Source organism: Triturus cristatus, chromosome 1_2 (assembly GCF_964204655.1).
Source record: "Triturus cristatus chromosome 1_2, aTriCri1.1, whole genome shotgun sequence".
Lineage (NCBI taxonomy): Eukaryota > Metazoa > Chordata > Amphibia > Caudata > Salamandridae > Triturus > Triturus cristatus.
In genome coordinates, this window is record NC_140580.1 from 296,026,541 (window position 1) to 296,040,777 (window position 14,237).

At 44.2% G+C, this 14,237-nt stretch overlaps 1 protein-coding gene across 1 annotated transcript in view; it reads right to left on the bottom strand.

Moving 5' to 3' along the window:
• OIT3 (oncoprotein induced transcript 3) overlaps positions 1-14,237 on the bottom strand; it is a 471,035-nt gene that overhangs the window by 375,629 nt on the left and 81,169 nt on the right. Inside the window, exon 2 of the mRNA XM_085603821.1 lies at positions 2,217-2,591. Within this exon, the coding sequence (XP_085459947.1) occupies positions 2,217-2,591 (375 nt within the window). The remainder of the gene's footprint in view (positions 1-2,216; positions 2,592-14,237) is intronic.

Here is a 14,237-nt window from a genome sequence, read left to right on the forward strand (position 1 = left end):
TACTTAATTCAGACTTCTCAGAAGAAATGCTGCCTGGTAGAGTTTTGATCCATAGTTTCAAGGGTCTCGGGTAAGGATGTTTTTAAAAAATGTACTCCTATAATTGTGGCCATCTTGCAATCTAGTTTTAGCAATCTTTATCAGGAGATTACAATTTTCCAGACAGTCAATAATGAGCTAAGTTCTTTAGCTTTTTAAACAATAACGACAAATATGATTGCCAATCTTATAAAAATATGAACAGCTCCTAAGCCCAGGATCTTGAGGGATTTCCATTTGCAGTTCCTAAATCAACCCGCGCCATTTGGGCCACGTTATTGCAACTCCTTTTGACTTATTGTATTGTTTCTAACCAAATACCTGACTCGTGGAAAAATAGTCTTATTTTCCCCTGTATAAGAAACGGGCAGGACCGACCTCTTAAACTATTGTCCCATTACCTTGTTGGATGAGGCGGAAAAATGGTTTGCCAACGTCAATCTAAAGCAGCTCTAGTCACGCATCATTGAAAAACAATAACTACCTTTTGAGTAAGTTGGATTTAATGCTCCTTGATCACCAATTGATAATATCTTGTGTATGCAACCTTTGAGTGACAAGTATGTGCAAAGTATATTGATCGACTTGAACGATGGCAAAAACTCAAATATCTGAAAATATCAAATGATATTGCAAGCAATTGGTTACTTGTTATGATTGGGACTGGCTTTGAACTAACATCCAGCATTCCTGTTACTAATAGCCTAAAACAGGGTTGCATCCATCTTTTATTGTTATTATCAATATATTAAATTGTCCAAGATTAGTAAAAACTTTCAATCACTTTCATCGCAAATTAGGGTTGCTGAAGTTATCTACACAAATATATGCAGATTACTTAGTATTGCTCAATCTCACTCCAGTAGACATGAGCTCAAGGTTTTGGCTAGATACCTACTTTATCACCCATAATCTTGTGGTTAAAAATAAAAAAACTCAAATCTTGACAATGGGCACCCAAGTGCTGACGACTCCCTGCCACTTGACCATCAATGGTAGTCATTGTGAAACTGTAAACAGTTGCCCCTAGTCGGGTGTCATAGTTTTGAATAATCTATGATGGGTAACTCATCTAAAATCGCCATAAATGTGACTGATATCCCATCCGACGTTACAAGTCTATTACATCCTAGGGCGCCTGTAATACAGGAGATGGAATATCATTCATATTTGTGATGGAAATCCTATCCTCCAAACTCTAAATGAGGCCATATGTGTCTAAATCCCAGCTATTCCTTATCTACTATTGAATCTCAACCTTTAATTATGATTAATAAAATGGATATGGTAGAGTCTCAAATTTAAAAGGACAATTTTGGAGTAAGATGGTACACCCTGACTGGGTAAAGGCAGCAGGAGCTTGGTTTAACTTTGTTGGGATACTGTGTGTTCTCTCAGATGGTACACTATTTTTATAATCTATCTAAAGTTCCATCCTCTTTTCTAAAAAATATAGTCAAGTCCGAATTTTTAAGTGGTCTCACTCTGAAGAATTTGTTCACCAACCTACTGTTTGTATACTTGGTGGTCTTGGCAATACCTAATTCCGAGAGCTTGAATCAGACCAATAAGGCCCATATGAAACTATGGTTAGACAAGATAGCCGAGGGTACAAGCTTTACTTATTATCTGGACCACTGTTGAAAAATCAAATGGTTGAATTTTAATTTTAATTTTCTGAAATTGGGTGAAGCCTGGTTATTTGAAAAGGCTAGATGGAAACTTGATTTGATAAGGTTGTATATTAATTTCATATTGGGGAATCTTACAATAAGTGAACAAAATTGGCTTTCATGCACAAGTTTTCCTGAACACCCAATATGTTCTTTTTGTAAGAGTGAGACTCAGGATTTTAACTGTCTACTCTTATTTTGCCCAGGCATGTCATTTAAGCTTGATTTATATTGAACACCGATTTATATAAACTATAACCCTCATAATTTTCTGATGCTGGTCTCTTCTGCATCACCGAAAGGCAGTCGATGTTTGTTAGCCGTTGTACATGTTTTTAAAAAAAATATCATGCCTTGTAGCTGGAAAGCCATTGTATTACATTTTTCTTTTCTTTTTTAATTGTACAAATTATCTTATTTTTTTCTGAGGAGCTATTTCTTTTATAACAAATAGGGAAAGAAAAAGATAAAACAGGTCAAAGGCATATTTCACTAATTACTTACGTCCACAATAAGCATGGAAGCAGACTCTTGGCTTCATTAGACGATAGACGTAGTATCCGCCCGGGCAGGCTTTGATGTCCACAGTGGTATTCCAAAGGCAGCAGTTCTCATTGAAGCTGGCACAAGCATGCCTCTGAACAATGCCATCTGATTCACTAGGATGGCTCCCATTCAGCCATATTGGTGCATGAGTGCCGCAATGGTTTTCTGGGATACAAAAGGTTGGCATGGCATCCCCAGCCATGCCAGTGAAGCGATACCATTCCCCATCAAGGTGGTTGTCACACATTGGTTTGTCCCGAGTCTCGTTGAAGTGATAGTCAGTGTTCCTCCATGGCTCATTTAGACTGATGTAGGCAGAGCAAGGATCCAGGGCTGAAAGGAGAGAAAGCATATAAGCTGAAACTTGCTTTTCATGTAGTGGGTTCCTGCATCTGTTTACTCAGTCATGTCCCTGGTCCTGTGCATAACATCAAATGTTAGGCATATATACTTTCGAACAAGAAACAAGAACTCTGAGTTCTGAACTGCACATCTTCTTGGGAGAGAAATGGAGAAGGAGTAGGTACTCATAACATACCACAGCTTGTCTTAGAGAAGGTAAATAATGCATCTCACCATGACTTCTCGACTAGGGGCACCATACCCACATCTATACGTTCATAATGTACTCTAACCAACAAAAAGCTAACACGGTTGCTAAAGTCAGCCAATGAAAATGCACATGAAATGAAAACAGCCAAATTGCATACCTTGTAAACACCCAATGATAATTCATACCGAAAGAAAACCTACCAGAACACACCTTGGTATACACCTTGGGGCATATTTACAATATTTTGGCGTAGGGCAGTGCCTCAAGTCTTCTAGCTGTGCTGCCCTATGTAAAATGATAAGGGCAGGAATGTGCCATATCTACTAGATATGGCGCATTCTTCTAGTTTCTTCCAGCACTGACTCACAGCTGCAGCCGAGCGCCAACGCAGGCACCTTTGCACAATGGTCCAAGGGTGTTAGTGTTGTTGGCATGATTGTTTTTGTGCAGGAAGGTGTCCCTTCCTGCACAAAAACCATCAAAGGAGGCATTTTCCTCATCCTATGTTTGCTTCAGAATGCAGCACACGTGGAAAGAGGAAGAGCATTTCTCCTCGTTACGCCTGCTTTGAAAAGGAGCTACTTTGGTGCTGCCCCAGATTTACGTTAGGTTGTAAATTTGCGGCAGTGTCAAAATCCATTGGAGTTGCGTGGGAACACCCACAGCAACACCATGGAACACCCCTTCCGCGCAGAGTAAGGCATTGCCTTACTCCATATTCACAAGGCCATGAATAGACACGCAGAGTGCATTTGCGTGGACTTGTAAATATGGGCCGGCACACTGCTCCTCCGGAGCGTCACAAAAGTGACGCTCCGGCAGCGTAAAAGTGCCGCAGGGGCATTGTAAATATGCCCCCTTGTGTTTATTTGCCGTAATTATGCCAGATAGAATATATCTTTCTTACTTTTGACTCAAGGATTAGAAAGTTTAAGAAACACTCCGCTAAAGAGGATAACTCACCCAGGCGAAGTTGGGGCGCGGCTACCTTTAATGCAGCCAATGCAATGCACCGGAGCCCAGAGGTGGGACTGGTCTGGTCTGTCCTGCACCAAGTGATAATATTTCAGAGGATTCCTGTTCTTATATTTTTTTAAGCACATTGCATGCCAGACTTGGCGGTGTTTACTTATCGGGGGAGGGGGTTCAGGGTTAGTAGAGGCTAAGGAAACAATAAAGAAGAGAGGGGAAGAGGATGAAAGAAAAGGAGAGGGTTCAAGAACCGGGAGGAGAGCAGGAAAAGTTGACAGAATGGGAGAAGTAAATAACGTTGAGCAAAAAATAGAAAGAAGAAAAGGATGAACCAGTGGGCAAGGGAAAAAGTAAGAAAAAGTAACTAGAAATAAGGAGAGTAGTGGAGGAAGGCAATGAGGATGAGTAAGAGACAGAAATGGGGGGGAGAGTTATTAAGGATGTTACTCGAAATAGTCAGCTCGTCAGAGCACCTCCGGAATATCGAGAGGCAATCCCAAATGCACAAAATATTGTGACCAGTACAGCAAGGCTAAAATATCATAAGGTAAGTACAGAACTTCCTTACCTGTTTCCACATAGATGTGCCTGTATATGTATATATCTTCCATGTGGAGTTAACAAGAGTGAATCTATATGCCATTACTTTTTGTTATGTTGTCCCTCGATGTAATGTCTTCGATATTCTGATATCACAATATTCCTATGCGCGATATTCTGTAATAAAGTTCTTCTGGTTGCAAAGTTCTTTTTGTGAGATGTTTCGAAAGTATCTCCTTTTTCCTGGACATTTCAACTGAAGAGCACGACAGCTACTTTTATCTAATTTATTGCATATGCTGCTGTTGCCATCATAAACATTAAGATAATTAGCATATTAAAATCCAATTTCTAACAGTTTTCTAGATTCATAAAATATGCATGATGCTACACTTCCAGATTTAATTTGAACTCTAAGAATTATGCTTTACAGAATCTCCGCAAAATGCATCCCTGCGGATCTATATGTATTTTTCAAACCATCCTTCAGTACTGATGTTAAAATACATACCATTCATATTATGAATAAAAAAATATGAAAGTAATAAAACATTAGTGAAGCCAAATTAGTATTATTTATTGATCCCTTAACTCGGTGGAATTTAGCGTTCATGCAGAATGTATAACTGCGGCAGCATATTGCTCTGCTAAACAAAAAAGTATGATATTTCTACATTTTTCAGGTTTGTCTTAGCTTGCCCCCTAACCATGTTTCAGCAGACCCTTTATACGAGGTGTATGGTAATACCGCCTTGAACATACAGGGAGCCGGAGTTCATCTAGTGCCTGGGTAGTGCTATATTTTTCCACAGATATTTTATTCAGCACCATATTAGTTGTTCGCTAAGGTGTCCTATTTTTCTCAGTTTATATTTTGTGGGAGTCATAGCTGTTTTGTGGCAGAAAGTAACAGTATTTGAATTCTGCATTTTGTCATGGTTAAATCCAGCACAGGCATGAGTAAGGGACTTTGTGAATAGCCCCTGTGAAAGGAGCCAGCCAGGAAGTGGGGCCTGGCCAAGGTGTTCCTTGGAAGAAACTTTGTGAAATACTGAAACTGCTAGCCAATCCAAAGCCATGCTCTCTTGCAAGCAGTTCAAAGGTGCACTAGGTGAGTGCAGGGCCGTATTAATAGCATTATAGGCCCCTGGGCAAGTAGTGCACTCGGCCCTGCCTATACAACCACTCACAGGAATAAAAATGTTTAGAGGTAAATGAGTGTTAAATTATGGTCTGCATGGGGCTCCAATGCTCGTGGGGAACCCAGGCAACTGCCCAGGGTTCCCATGCGTTAAGACGGCACTGGGTGAGGGTGTTTATTAAGATTACGAGTGAAGATTATCTTGGGAAAAACTGTAAGTCTGTTGCCCGACAATCATTAAAGGAAAATGACGTTTTGCAATTACTATGTGTGCTGTATTAAGCAGCACACATAGAAGTTACAAAACGCAATTTAGGAATTTTTATGAGCAGAACAACTTCCTGCACGTAAACAATCTTCCCCTGCAACGCAGGCACCCTTGCACTATGGTGCAAGGGTGTCTGTGTTGGCGCTAGACAGCTATATTAGCGCCAGCACAGGGGGAAATGCAGGGCTTCACCGTATCCTTGTAAATACGGTGCAGCGCTGCATTTCAGGAGTGCCGGAGAGATGCTTTAAGCCAAGGAGGCTAACGCAGCGCTCTGCCATTTCCTCGTAAATATGACAGAGTGAGTGGGCCACTTGCATTTTCCAACTGATCTGTCTCTGAAACTGGGACCAGATGGTGCACATTTGAATTTGAGGCCATGGCCATTAAGTGAGAGATTATTACAAAACCGGATGAGTTAGAGGGTCCAAGGGAAATTTTTAAGAACAACGCGTACAAGTCCCCTTACTACAAATACAATAACATAGAGACCGTGGGTCTGATAACGAACATGCGTGAGCTCCTCCGTTGACATTCTGCAAGGAGTAGTAGCTCCTTAACTGCACTAGGTTGCTGCTGCTGTAAAATCTTTATTTCGGCATAATAGCCATAAAAGAAGAACATATATAAAATAAACCCCAAATGTTAAAAACAGTTACAAATGTGGAAAAGAAACTGTACGTCCAGCTTAACGATTTATGCAGTTTTCAGTAGTACTCGTCGCTTGAACCACATAGCAGCCAGGAAACAGCGAATACAGTAGATCTCGTCACATCTGATTTGAGTATTCGGAATGCATACATGCAATGAGCGAACCCCAGATTTTTACACAAAGGTACGAGCCAAAACCTTCTAGGCTTACTATAAGCCGGGCAAAAAAATAAAACATGAAGTTCATTTTCATTATCACAATTGCAACCGGGACAATTCATTGGAGGAGAGGTAGACCACCTAGTCGTAAAGGCTCTAAGCGGTAGGGTTCCATATCTCCATTGCAGATACAGTTTCCTGGCTAAAATGGGGTAGATATCATCTAAAAAAAAGTTCAAAATTATATACGTTTAATCTTTAAAAAAGATTCTGTGAGAGTGCCCACCTCTTGATTATGGAGGAGAGAATCCAATTTACTATCATAAAACAATTTAGAGAGGTGTTTGCGAGAGATCGCGTTACAACTATTCAAAGGGTCGTCCCATAAAGCAGGTATACGCAACCTACCACATTCGCTCTTGACATACATAAGCCCCGTTTTTTTTCCATATCTTGGGCATACATAGTATTTCTGCCAATTCCAGCCTGTAATTTAATAACTCAGGAGTTGCCCAGAGCCTACGCCAGAACCTTAAGGGTTTGACGCCAAGCTCATGGGCAATCGGTCTTATACCCAGATCTAACCTCAATGGGAGGAGTGGAGTGCTGGGTGGTAGGGCCAATAGTTTTCTTAGGAATTTATTTTCAGTCATGCTAATGTCAGACTTGCAAACATGACCCCATAATTCACCCCATACATCACCGCACCCCTGGCTTGTGTTTTATAAATCTCTAATGGTGGTCCTATTGGCTTTATGGTCGACTTGTTAGCAAGCTTTAGAATGCCCCCTGCCAACTGTGCCAATTTCAGTTGGGACTTGGTTTGCTGGGGGGCCACGTCATACTCTCATTGATAGTTACCCCTAAGTAATCAAATATCTGGACCCTCTCCAGTCTTGAAGTGCCTATTTTTGGACTGGGGCGAGTGGTCGCTGGTGGATTGAAAATCATAAATTTAGTTTTTAGTGCATTGATCTCCAATCCCCGCTCAAGGCAAAAGGACTCAAATCCGTCCAGTATGCGTTGAATCCCCATTGGGGATTTTGAGAGCAGGAGGGTGTCGTCTGCAAACATAATTGCAGGCACCCGGTTTCCCGCCAGCTTTGGGGCATCAGTGTTTCGAACCGTATTCAAATGAGTGATCACTCCGTTGACGTAGAGGCAGAACACGGTCGGTGCCAGAACGCACCCGTGCCTTACCCCCCTGTCAACGGAGAATCGTGTTGTCAAGGCTCCATCCTTCCCGCACCTTACCCGGGCAAAATTTGCTTCATGGAGCCTCATCAAAATGTGCAAAAGATGACGCGGTCTACCCAACTCATAGAGCACAGACCACAATTTCTGGCGTGGGACCAGATCAAAGGCGGCGCGTAGGTCCACAAACACCATGTAGAGGCTGCCGCCCGTCCAAAGTAACCGTCTTCCAGAATAAAAGAGATAGACGGAAGATCTGATCCATGGTGGACGTGTTTTTCCTAAATCCCGCCTGGAATGGGCTCATTACCGAATGCTCATCAATCCAATCCTGCAGATGAATTAAAATTAACCTCGCAAAGATCTTTTGCGGGACATCTATAAGGCTGATGGGCCTGTAGTTGGCTGGGAGCAGAGGAGAGCCCCTCTTAAATATAGGGACTATCTCTGCGCCCAGCCAAGTACAGGGCACCTCCATGCCCCTTAGGATGGCATTGTACAAGATGCATAAATATGGGGCCCATATCCTTGGTTCGTGTCTACAAAGGTCATCCGGGAGTTTGTCCAATACCGGAGCTTTACCAGGTATAACTTTACCAATTGCTTCATGGACCTCTTCTAGCGTAAATTCGAACACCTTCTCGGATGAGGTGGATATAGACATGTTCTTATCAGTCCCCCCAGATTTAAAGCCCTCAACTGAGCTGTACAGGCTCCGGAAGTGCTCCTCCCAAACCTCCGCTGCTATATTAGGTTCAATTGCCGATACCGGCTCCCCAGAGCCAGTGTTGACAATGGACCAAAATTCCCGGTGGTTTCTAGTTGCGAGGGCAACTGTCATATTTGTCCATTTATCATGGTCCCACTCAGTCTTGGCACACTCAAGCAGTCGTCTATATTCAACTCTCCTTTCCTTTATTAAGAGTTTATTATTGTTCTGTTTGAGTGCCTGTATAAGCTTTAATTTAGACTTTCTGCAGGAGGCATTGTACCAGGAGGACGGATAAGCCCTTTTGGTCCGTTTAGGTACCGGAGGGTTCAACACTTCAGCCAGGGTACTTACTAGGGCAACATGGAGTGCCTGGAGTTTAAGGTGGTAATCAGTGGGGCAAGGTTAAGCAATTAAGGCACTTACCTCATCAAATACGGGAACTATCCCTAAATATAGATTGTATAGTTCTTCCGGGTGGGCTACCAAATTATCCCACCTGACTCTGCGCCTGTTGTTAGAAATGGTCAACCTAGTGCCTAAGTCCACAGGGCTCGTGCGAGTTTCGTTCTGAAAATCAGCCAAGCTTAACCCCAGAATCAGGGCGTTGTGGTCGCGCTCAATTCTGGGGGAAACAGCAAAATCAATAACCCTGGGCCACAACCTTGTTTCGACCAGGATGTAGTCCAGGCGAGACTCGTGGCCCACTTTGTTAAATATACACTTTGCTGGCATGTCCGAAGACGTGCGGCCATTGCAAGCCCTGATTGAGTGATTCAGGGTTAGAGAAGTAATTTGAATGGCTAAGGGAGTCCATGACCCCGATACTGGGGCCTGGGGTAATGGAATTGCCCAATGGTCGTTCTCTGCCATTGAGACACCATCCCTTAGGCCGGCCAGTGGCTCATAATGGCAGTTCAAGTCACCCCCCACCACAAGGTGTACATCACTAGGAATAGTGTGTAAAAAAGACGACAATTCCTCAATGGTTGGAGATTCCTTGGCTCCACTAACCGGCCGTGCATATACATTAACAAGAGCATGTTTAGATAAATTAGACCATTCAAGAACCACACATTTTACATCTTGAGAATGAGTGGTCATTGGTGTAGCCCTACAACCCAAATGTGAACCCACCCAGATGGTGAGGCAACCTGATGGGCGCCCCTTCCCTCCCCAACTTGCCGGCACACTAAAAGAAGCAAAGCCCCTACGTAGCTGATTATCTCGGGCCCATGTCTCCTGGAAGAGGCATACGTCGCTCTTATCAATAAAGGACCCCCATTCCGGGCACATCACTTTATTAGGCAGCCCGTTACATTCCAAGACAGTATTCTGAGTAAAGAACATGAAGTATCCCGGGGGAATCCCTGCCCCTTCCCCAATGCTCCCTTGGGTCATAGCTTCTCCTGCCGGAACAACGCTTGGGTCGGGTGTTTTATCGACTGGGAATAGATCACTAGAGTCCAGATTAACATATAATGGTGGAGTTTCCAGAGATGTAGAGTTTGTAATCTCTCTACTAAAGCCCATATAGCTGCCTACTCGATTGTATCCTAATGGTCCTTTATGTGAAGTTGATAGTTTGGACCCTCCATTATTACACCCGTGCCCCACAATGACCCCCTGGTTGGGGTACAGTCAGTCCACCAAATCCAGGCAGCTGTACCGATTGAAAGTCGAAATGTGGGGAAATGTATGTGGTTGGGTCAACCCAACCCTGTTAGTCCTAGCCTTACCTCTATATACCACTCCCGTCCAATCAGAATCCCAGCCGTAGTTGTGACATACGGAGTTAGAAGGGTAAAAATAGGTCAAGGGAAATGGTTGTATGGTGGTGACGGTATCACTATGGGCCCAACCACATATGTGGGATACTGTACGGGGGTCCCTAAAATTTACCAAAACACAGTCACCTTTGATGGTCTTTGGACTATGACCCACCCAGGAAACCCTGCGGACCATGATTATCTCACTACTAACATAAGGTGGAAGCGGTCTGTTCTTATTTAGCCAGTCCGCAACTTTATTTTTAAGAGAATTAAAAGATTCCCCGTTTGAGTCTATTAACTCGGGTACCCCAGTAAGGACAACTTTATAGGGACTGGATTCCGGAGGTAGATCCATTCTGATCTTATGAACTAGGGCCGAACCCTGAGCAGGATGGTATAGCTCTTGTGATTTGTCCTTGATAGTCGTAGTCGTAACTGCACCCTTGTGATTATGATTGGAATCCCAACTACCTACCTCTATTGGGAGGGGCAGGGGTGGTGGCGCTAGAAGGTTTGGTGTTGGTAGCCCTCCCTGGGTATTGCTTGATGTAGCACCCTTATCTACAGGAATGATAGTTTTTGGGCAGTTTACTTTTACTGAGGTTGCCTTCTCAATGTTCCCTAGCCTAAGCTCTATCTGGTGAAGTCTCGACTCGAGGGGGTGAATAATGGACCTAAGGAGATCCCCCATTTTTTGGATGAGTAAGTCCTCCCTAGCTGGTGCGGCTGCAGGGGAGGTCCCTTCTCTTAGATTAGATATAAGTATGGTGTCTGGTGCATTGATGACAGGGGTGGTGGGAGCCTCCATATCCTTATCCAACACAGAATGATCACTGGTATTGGAATGTTTAGGAAGCTTAGACAGCCATCCACCACCCTTTTGTGGACCACGTTTTCTCTTAGGGACTGCCCCCTCCCGGTTCCCCCGTGCCTGTCGTGTGATAGGCCTGGGTGGAATATCCGAAACCATCATGTCCCCTTTGACTATAACTGGGCTGGACTCAAGAACAGTTGGTAAAGGTTTTGCACCAGTCATTATTGGTATAACCAAATTCGGCAAGGGTTCCGAGCATTGGGAGGTGCCCAAGGTATCAATGATGTCAGTAGCCAGTGTGTTACATGTACGGTCCGATGAGCGTACATTTGCAATATGCCCCCGGTGAGGATCTCCTGGCTGCGGCAATGTCCAAAGAAAGCCGACGCTCCATCAAAGTTATTTCGTGGCCTAGCAAAGAGTTGGCTCTAATTATAAAATTGTCCAAGGTCCCAGTCACATGACTGCCTGAAGTAGTGGCCTTGCTCCTTCTTTCTCATGCTGCCATTGGGGAAAAAAAAGAAAAAACAGACAAACAGGCAATTGGAACACCTGCTAAATACCACTGGCGACTCGTGATGCAGGGATGTGGGATGCGGGGACTGTATGTTAAAGGGGGTACCCGGTCCCGGTACCCAGTCCAGTCTCCTCCAGTCTAGAACAGGGCTAGAACGGAACATTGGCACCGCGTAAGATCAGTGTGTCTCAAATAAGCTACAGCCGGAAAGCGGGAACAGAAACCAGCTGGGGGTAATTATCAGGCTGCTGATCCTCGCAGTCCCGGTCTCAGTCGGCACACAAAGAACAGAACAAAACGAAACACCAACAATCACCACCTGGGCAATCCATAACCAGTTTGTCGCCGCTAGCAGGAGGCCGAGGCAGGTCACGAAAAAGAGCGCGATCTCGCACCCCCCTTAAAGACACACACCAAGCCGACCTCAGAGGTCAGCCGGGTCAGCCGGGCAAATGGAACACAGGCCAGCACACAGTGGCAGTGGGTCCACAGCAACCTGCAGCAACAGGAAAGGGGGAGGCACCACTCGCACCAGAGCACTGCAGGAAAAAGCGGCAGGGCCTCCCAACGAGCCACAGTGATCACTGGAACTCACTCACCGGCGGTGCTGCAGGCAGTCCAAAGAGCACGGTCCCCCGCATATCCCTAAGCATCGGACCACAGAAGATCTCCAGGTCAACCAATATCAGTCCACAGACAGTCTATGCCGCCACTGTCAATCCCCAGGGACACAGATGGTCAACGAGCGCTGGTAGGTGCATGCAGAGCGCAGCTGCGTCAGACCGATCTCGCCATGAAAAGCAGATCCAAGGGACGCTTCATCCGGCGGGCCGCCTCATGGAGATACAGTAATACAGCCGTGCTCCCCAGCAGGCCCCCGGGTCAACCGATGTCCACTACAACGTCTCCTTGTAGTCTCGGGGCCTCTGTCTCCCCAGTCGCAGATCTCGATATAGTTGCCGGGCCGTTCAGGAGGCTGGCCCCGCCTCCTTCAATCCTTCTACTTCCCGGAAGAGGCCTGCCTTCCTCGTGGTGTCACACTAGCAATTTACTCACATACCACCTAGGTTGCACTTAAGAGGAGATCCCACATGATGAAGCATGCCACTTCGGTGGGTGATGGGATTCTGTCCTCTTTAAGAGGACTTCTTGTATAGTTGAATGTCCTGTTGAGTATTATCAGTCTGTGTTCACACATTTTCATTATCAGACCCTCGGTCTCTATGTTATTACATCAAGTGAGAGAGTCAACACTTTCATTTGTGCTTATATGGGGGAATCACTGGATAACTTTCATGCATGGTTGTAGGATATTTGAAGCACCTGCACCAATGAGGATCATAACAGGAAGTCAGAGCACCAATTATCCAAGGTTACAAGTCATTGCTTATGACACGACTGAGCCTTCTAGAGAACCACACTGAGTTTAAATGCACTATTAACCCTATGTCTTTCACAGAACTACTGCCTGCCAGGGCCTCCTGAATAAGGTCCTGGTTTGAATGCATGCAAATAAGCCATAGCCTGAGAATGGAGAGCACATCAACAAATGCGCACCTCATGCCTTTCCTGAAAGAGGTCCTACTGACAGGAAAGTAGACGACATGGAGAAGAACATGCAACAGCTGAGGTTTTGAGGCAGACATGGATAGGGTTCTCCATTCAGAGGCAAGGCCTGAACCATGTGAGTGTATGAACCCACGTTGCATGCCTCTGCCACGTGAAGTGAAACAATCGAGAAGAGTGCAGAAACATGACACAACCATGAAATGTTTGTGCAGTGATGGACCACAGCAAAGAGTGACCAGGCTGCTCCCCACCACCTCTCAGACTGACAAAGGCAATAACAAGGAAGAAGTATTTCTAATTCCGTTTGTTGACAGGAACTCATCAACAAAAATATAGCAACCTAAATGCAAGATGTACGGTAATAAACTCAAGATAGTAGCCATCATAGATACTTGGGCATAGGTCAGTGTAATGGACCACAAGCCATTGATGAGCCTAAAGGCAGGCCCAAAACTCAAAGACAAGCACAAGGATCCATGCACTTGGTGGCCTCCAACTGCTAACCCAGTAAGACAACTTTAAAACACAACAAATACTGACATATATAGGAATCTCTTCAGGGGATTGATCTCATTGATACACAAAGTATGTGTTTATTTGCCCAATTTCATTACAAATAGATACAATTAAAAAAAAACACTTGAAGGCACTGTCCTTGTCATTGAAATTTATACAAACAGCAGGCGTCCAACATATTCCAATTGTCCAATGTAACCTATGAATAGATCAGCCACCAGTGGTAAGGATAAGCAGAGAAATCATCCTTTATATTGCAGTTTTGCAGAATTGCAGTCTTTCAAGGTCTGATGGCTCTATAAGTATGGTCAAAGCGTTTCATACAATCTCTTTGTGGCCTCCCCAGGAATCCACTAGGTCAAGTCTTGTAATAAAATTGGATATATTAACATATAAGTTGGGCATCTAGAAGATTCGGATGATCCAGACTTAGCCTATTTACTACATTTTCATGCGCGAGTATAATATCTTTATGGGACTGTGTAATGTTGAGAATAAATATGTCAAGTTTTAGCTTGTTTTTTCCAATTTACGTGACCTGTTCAATAATAATTGTATTATTGTTGACTGACTACCTGTTAGACTGATCGTGTCCTGCAGAGAA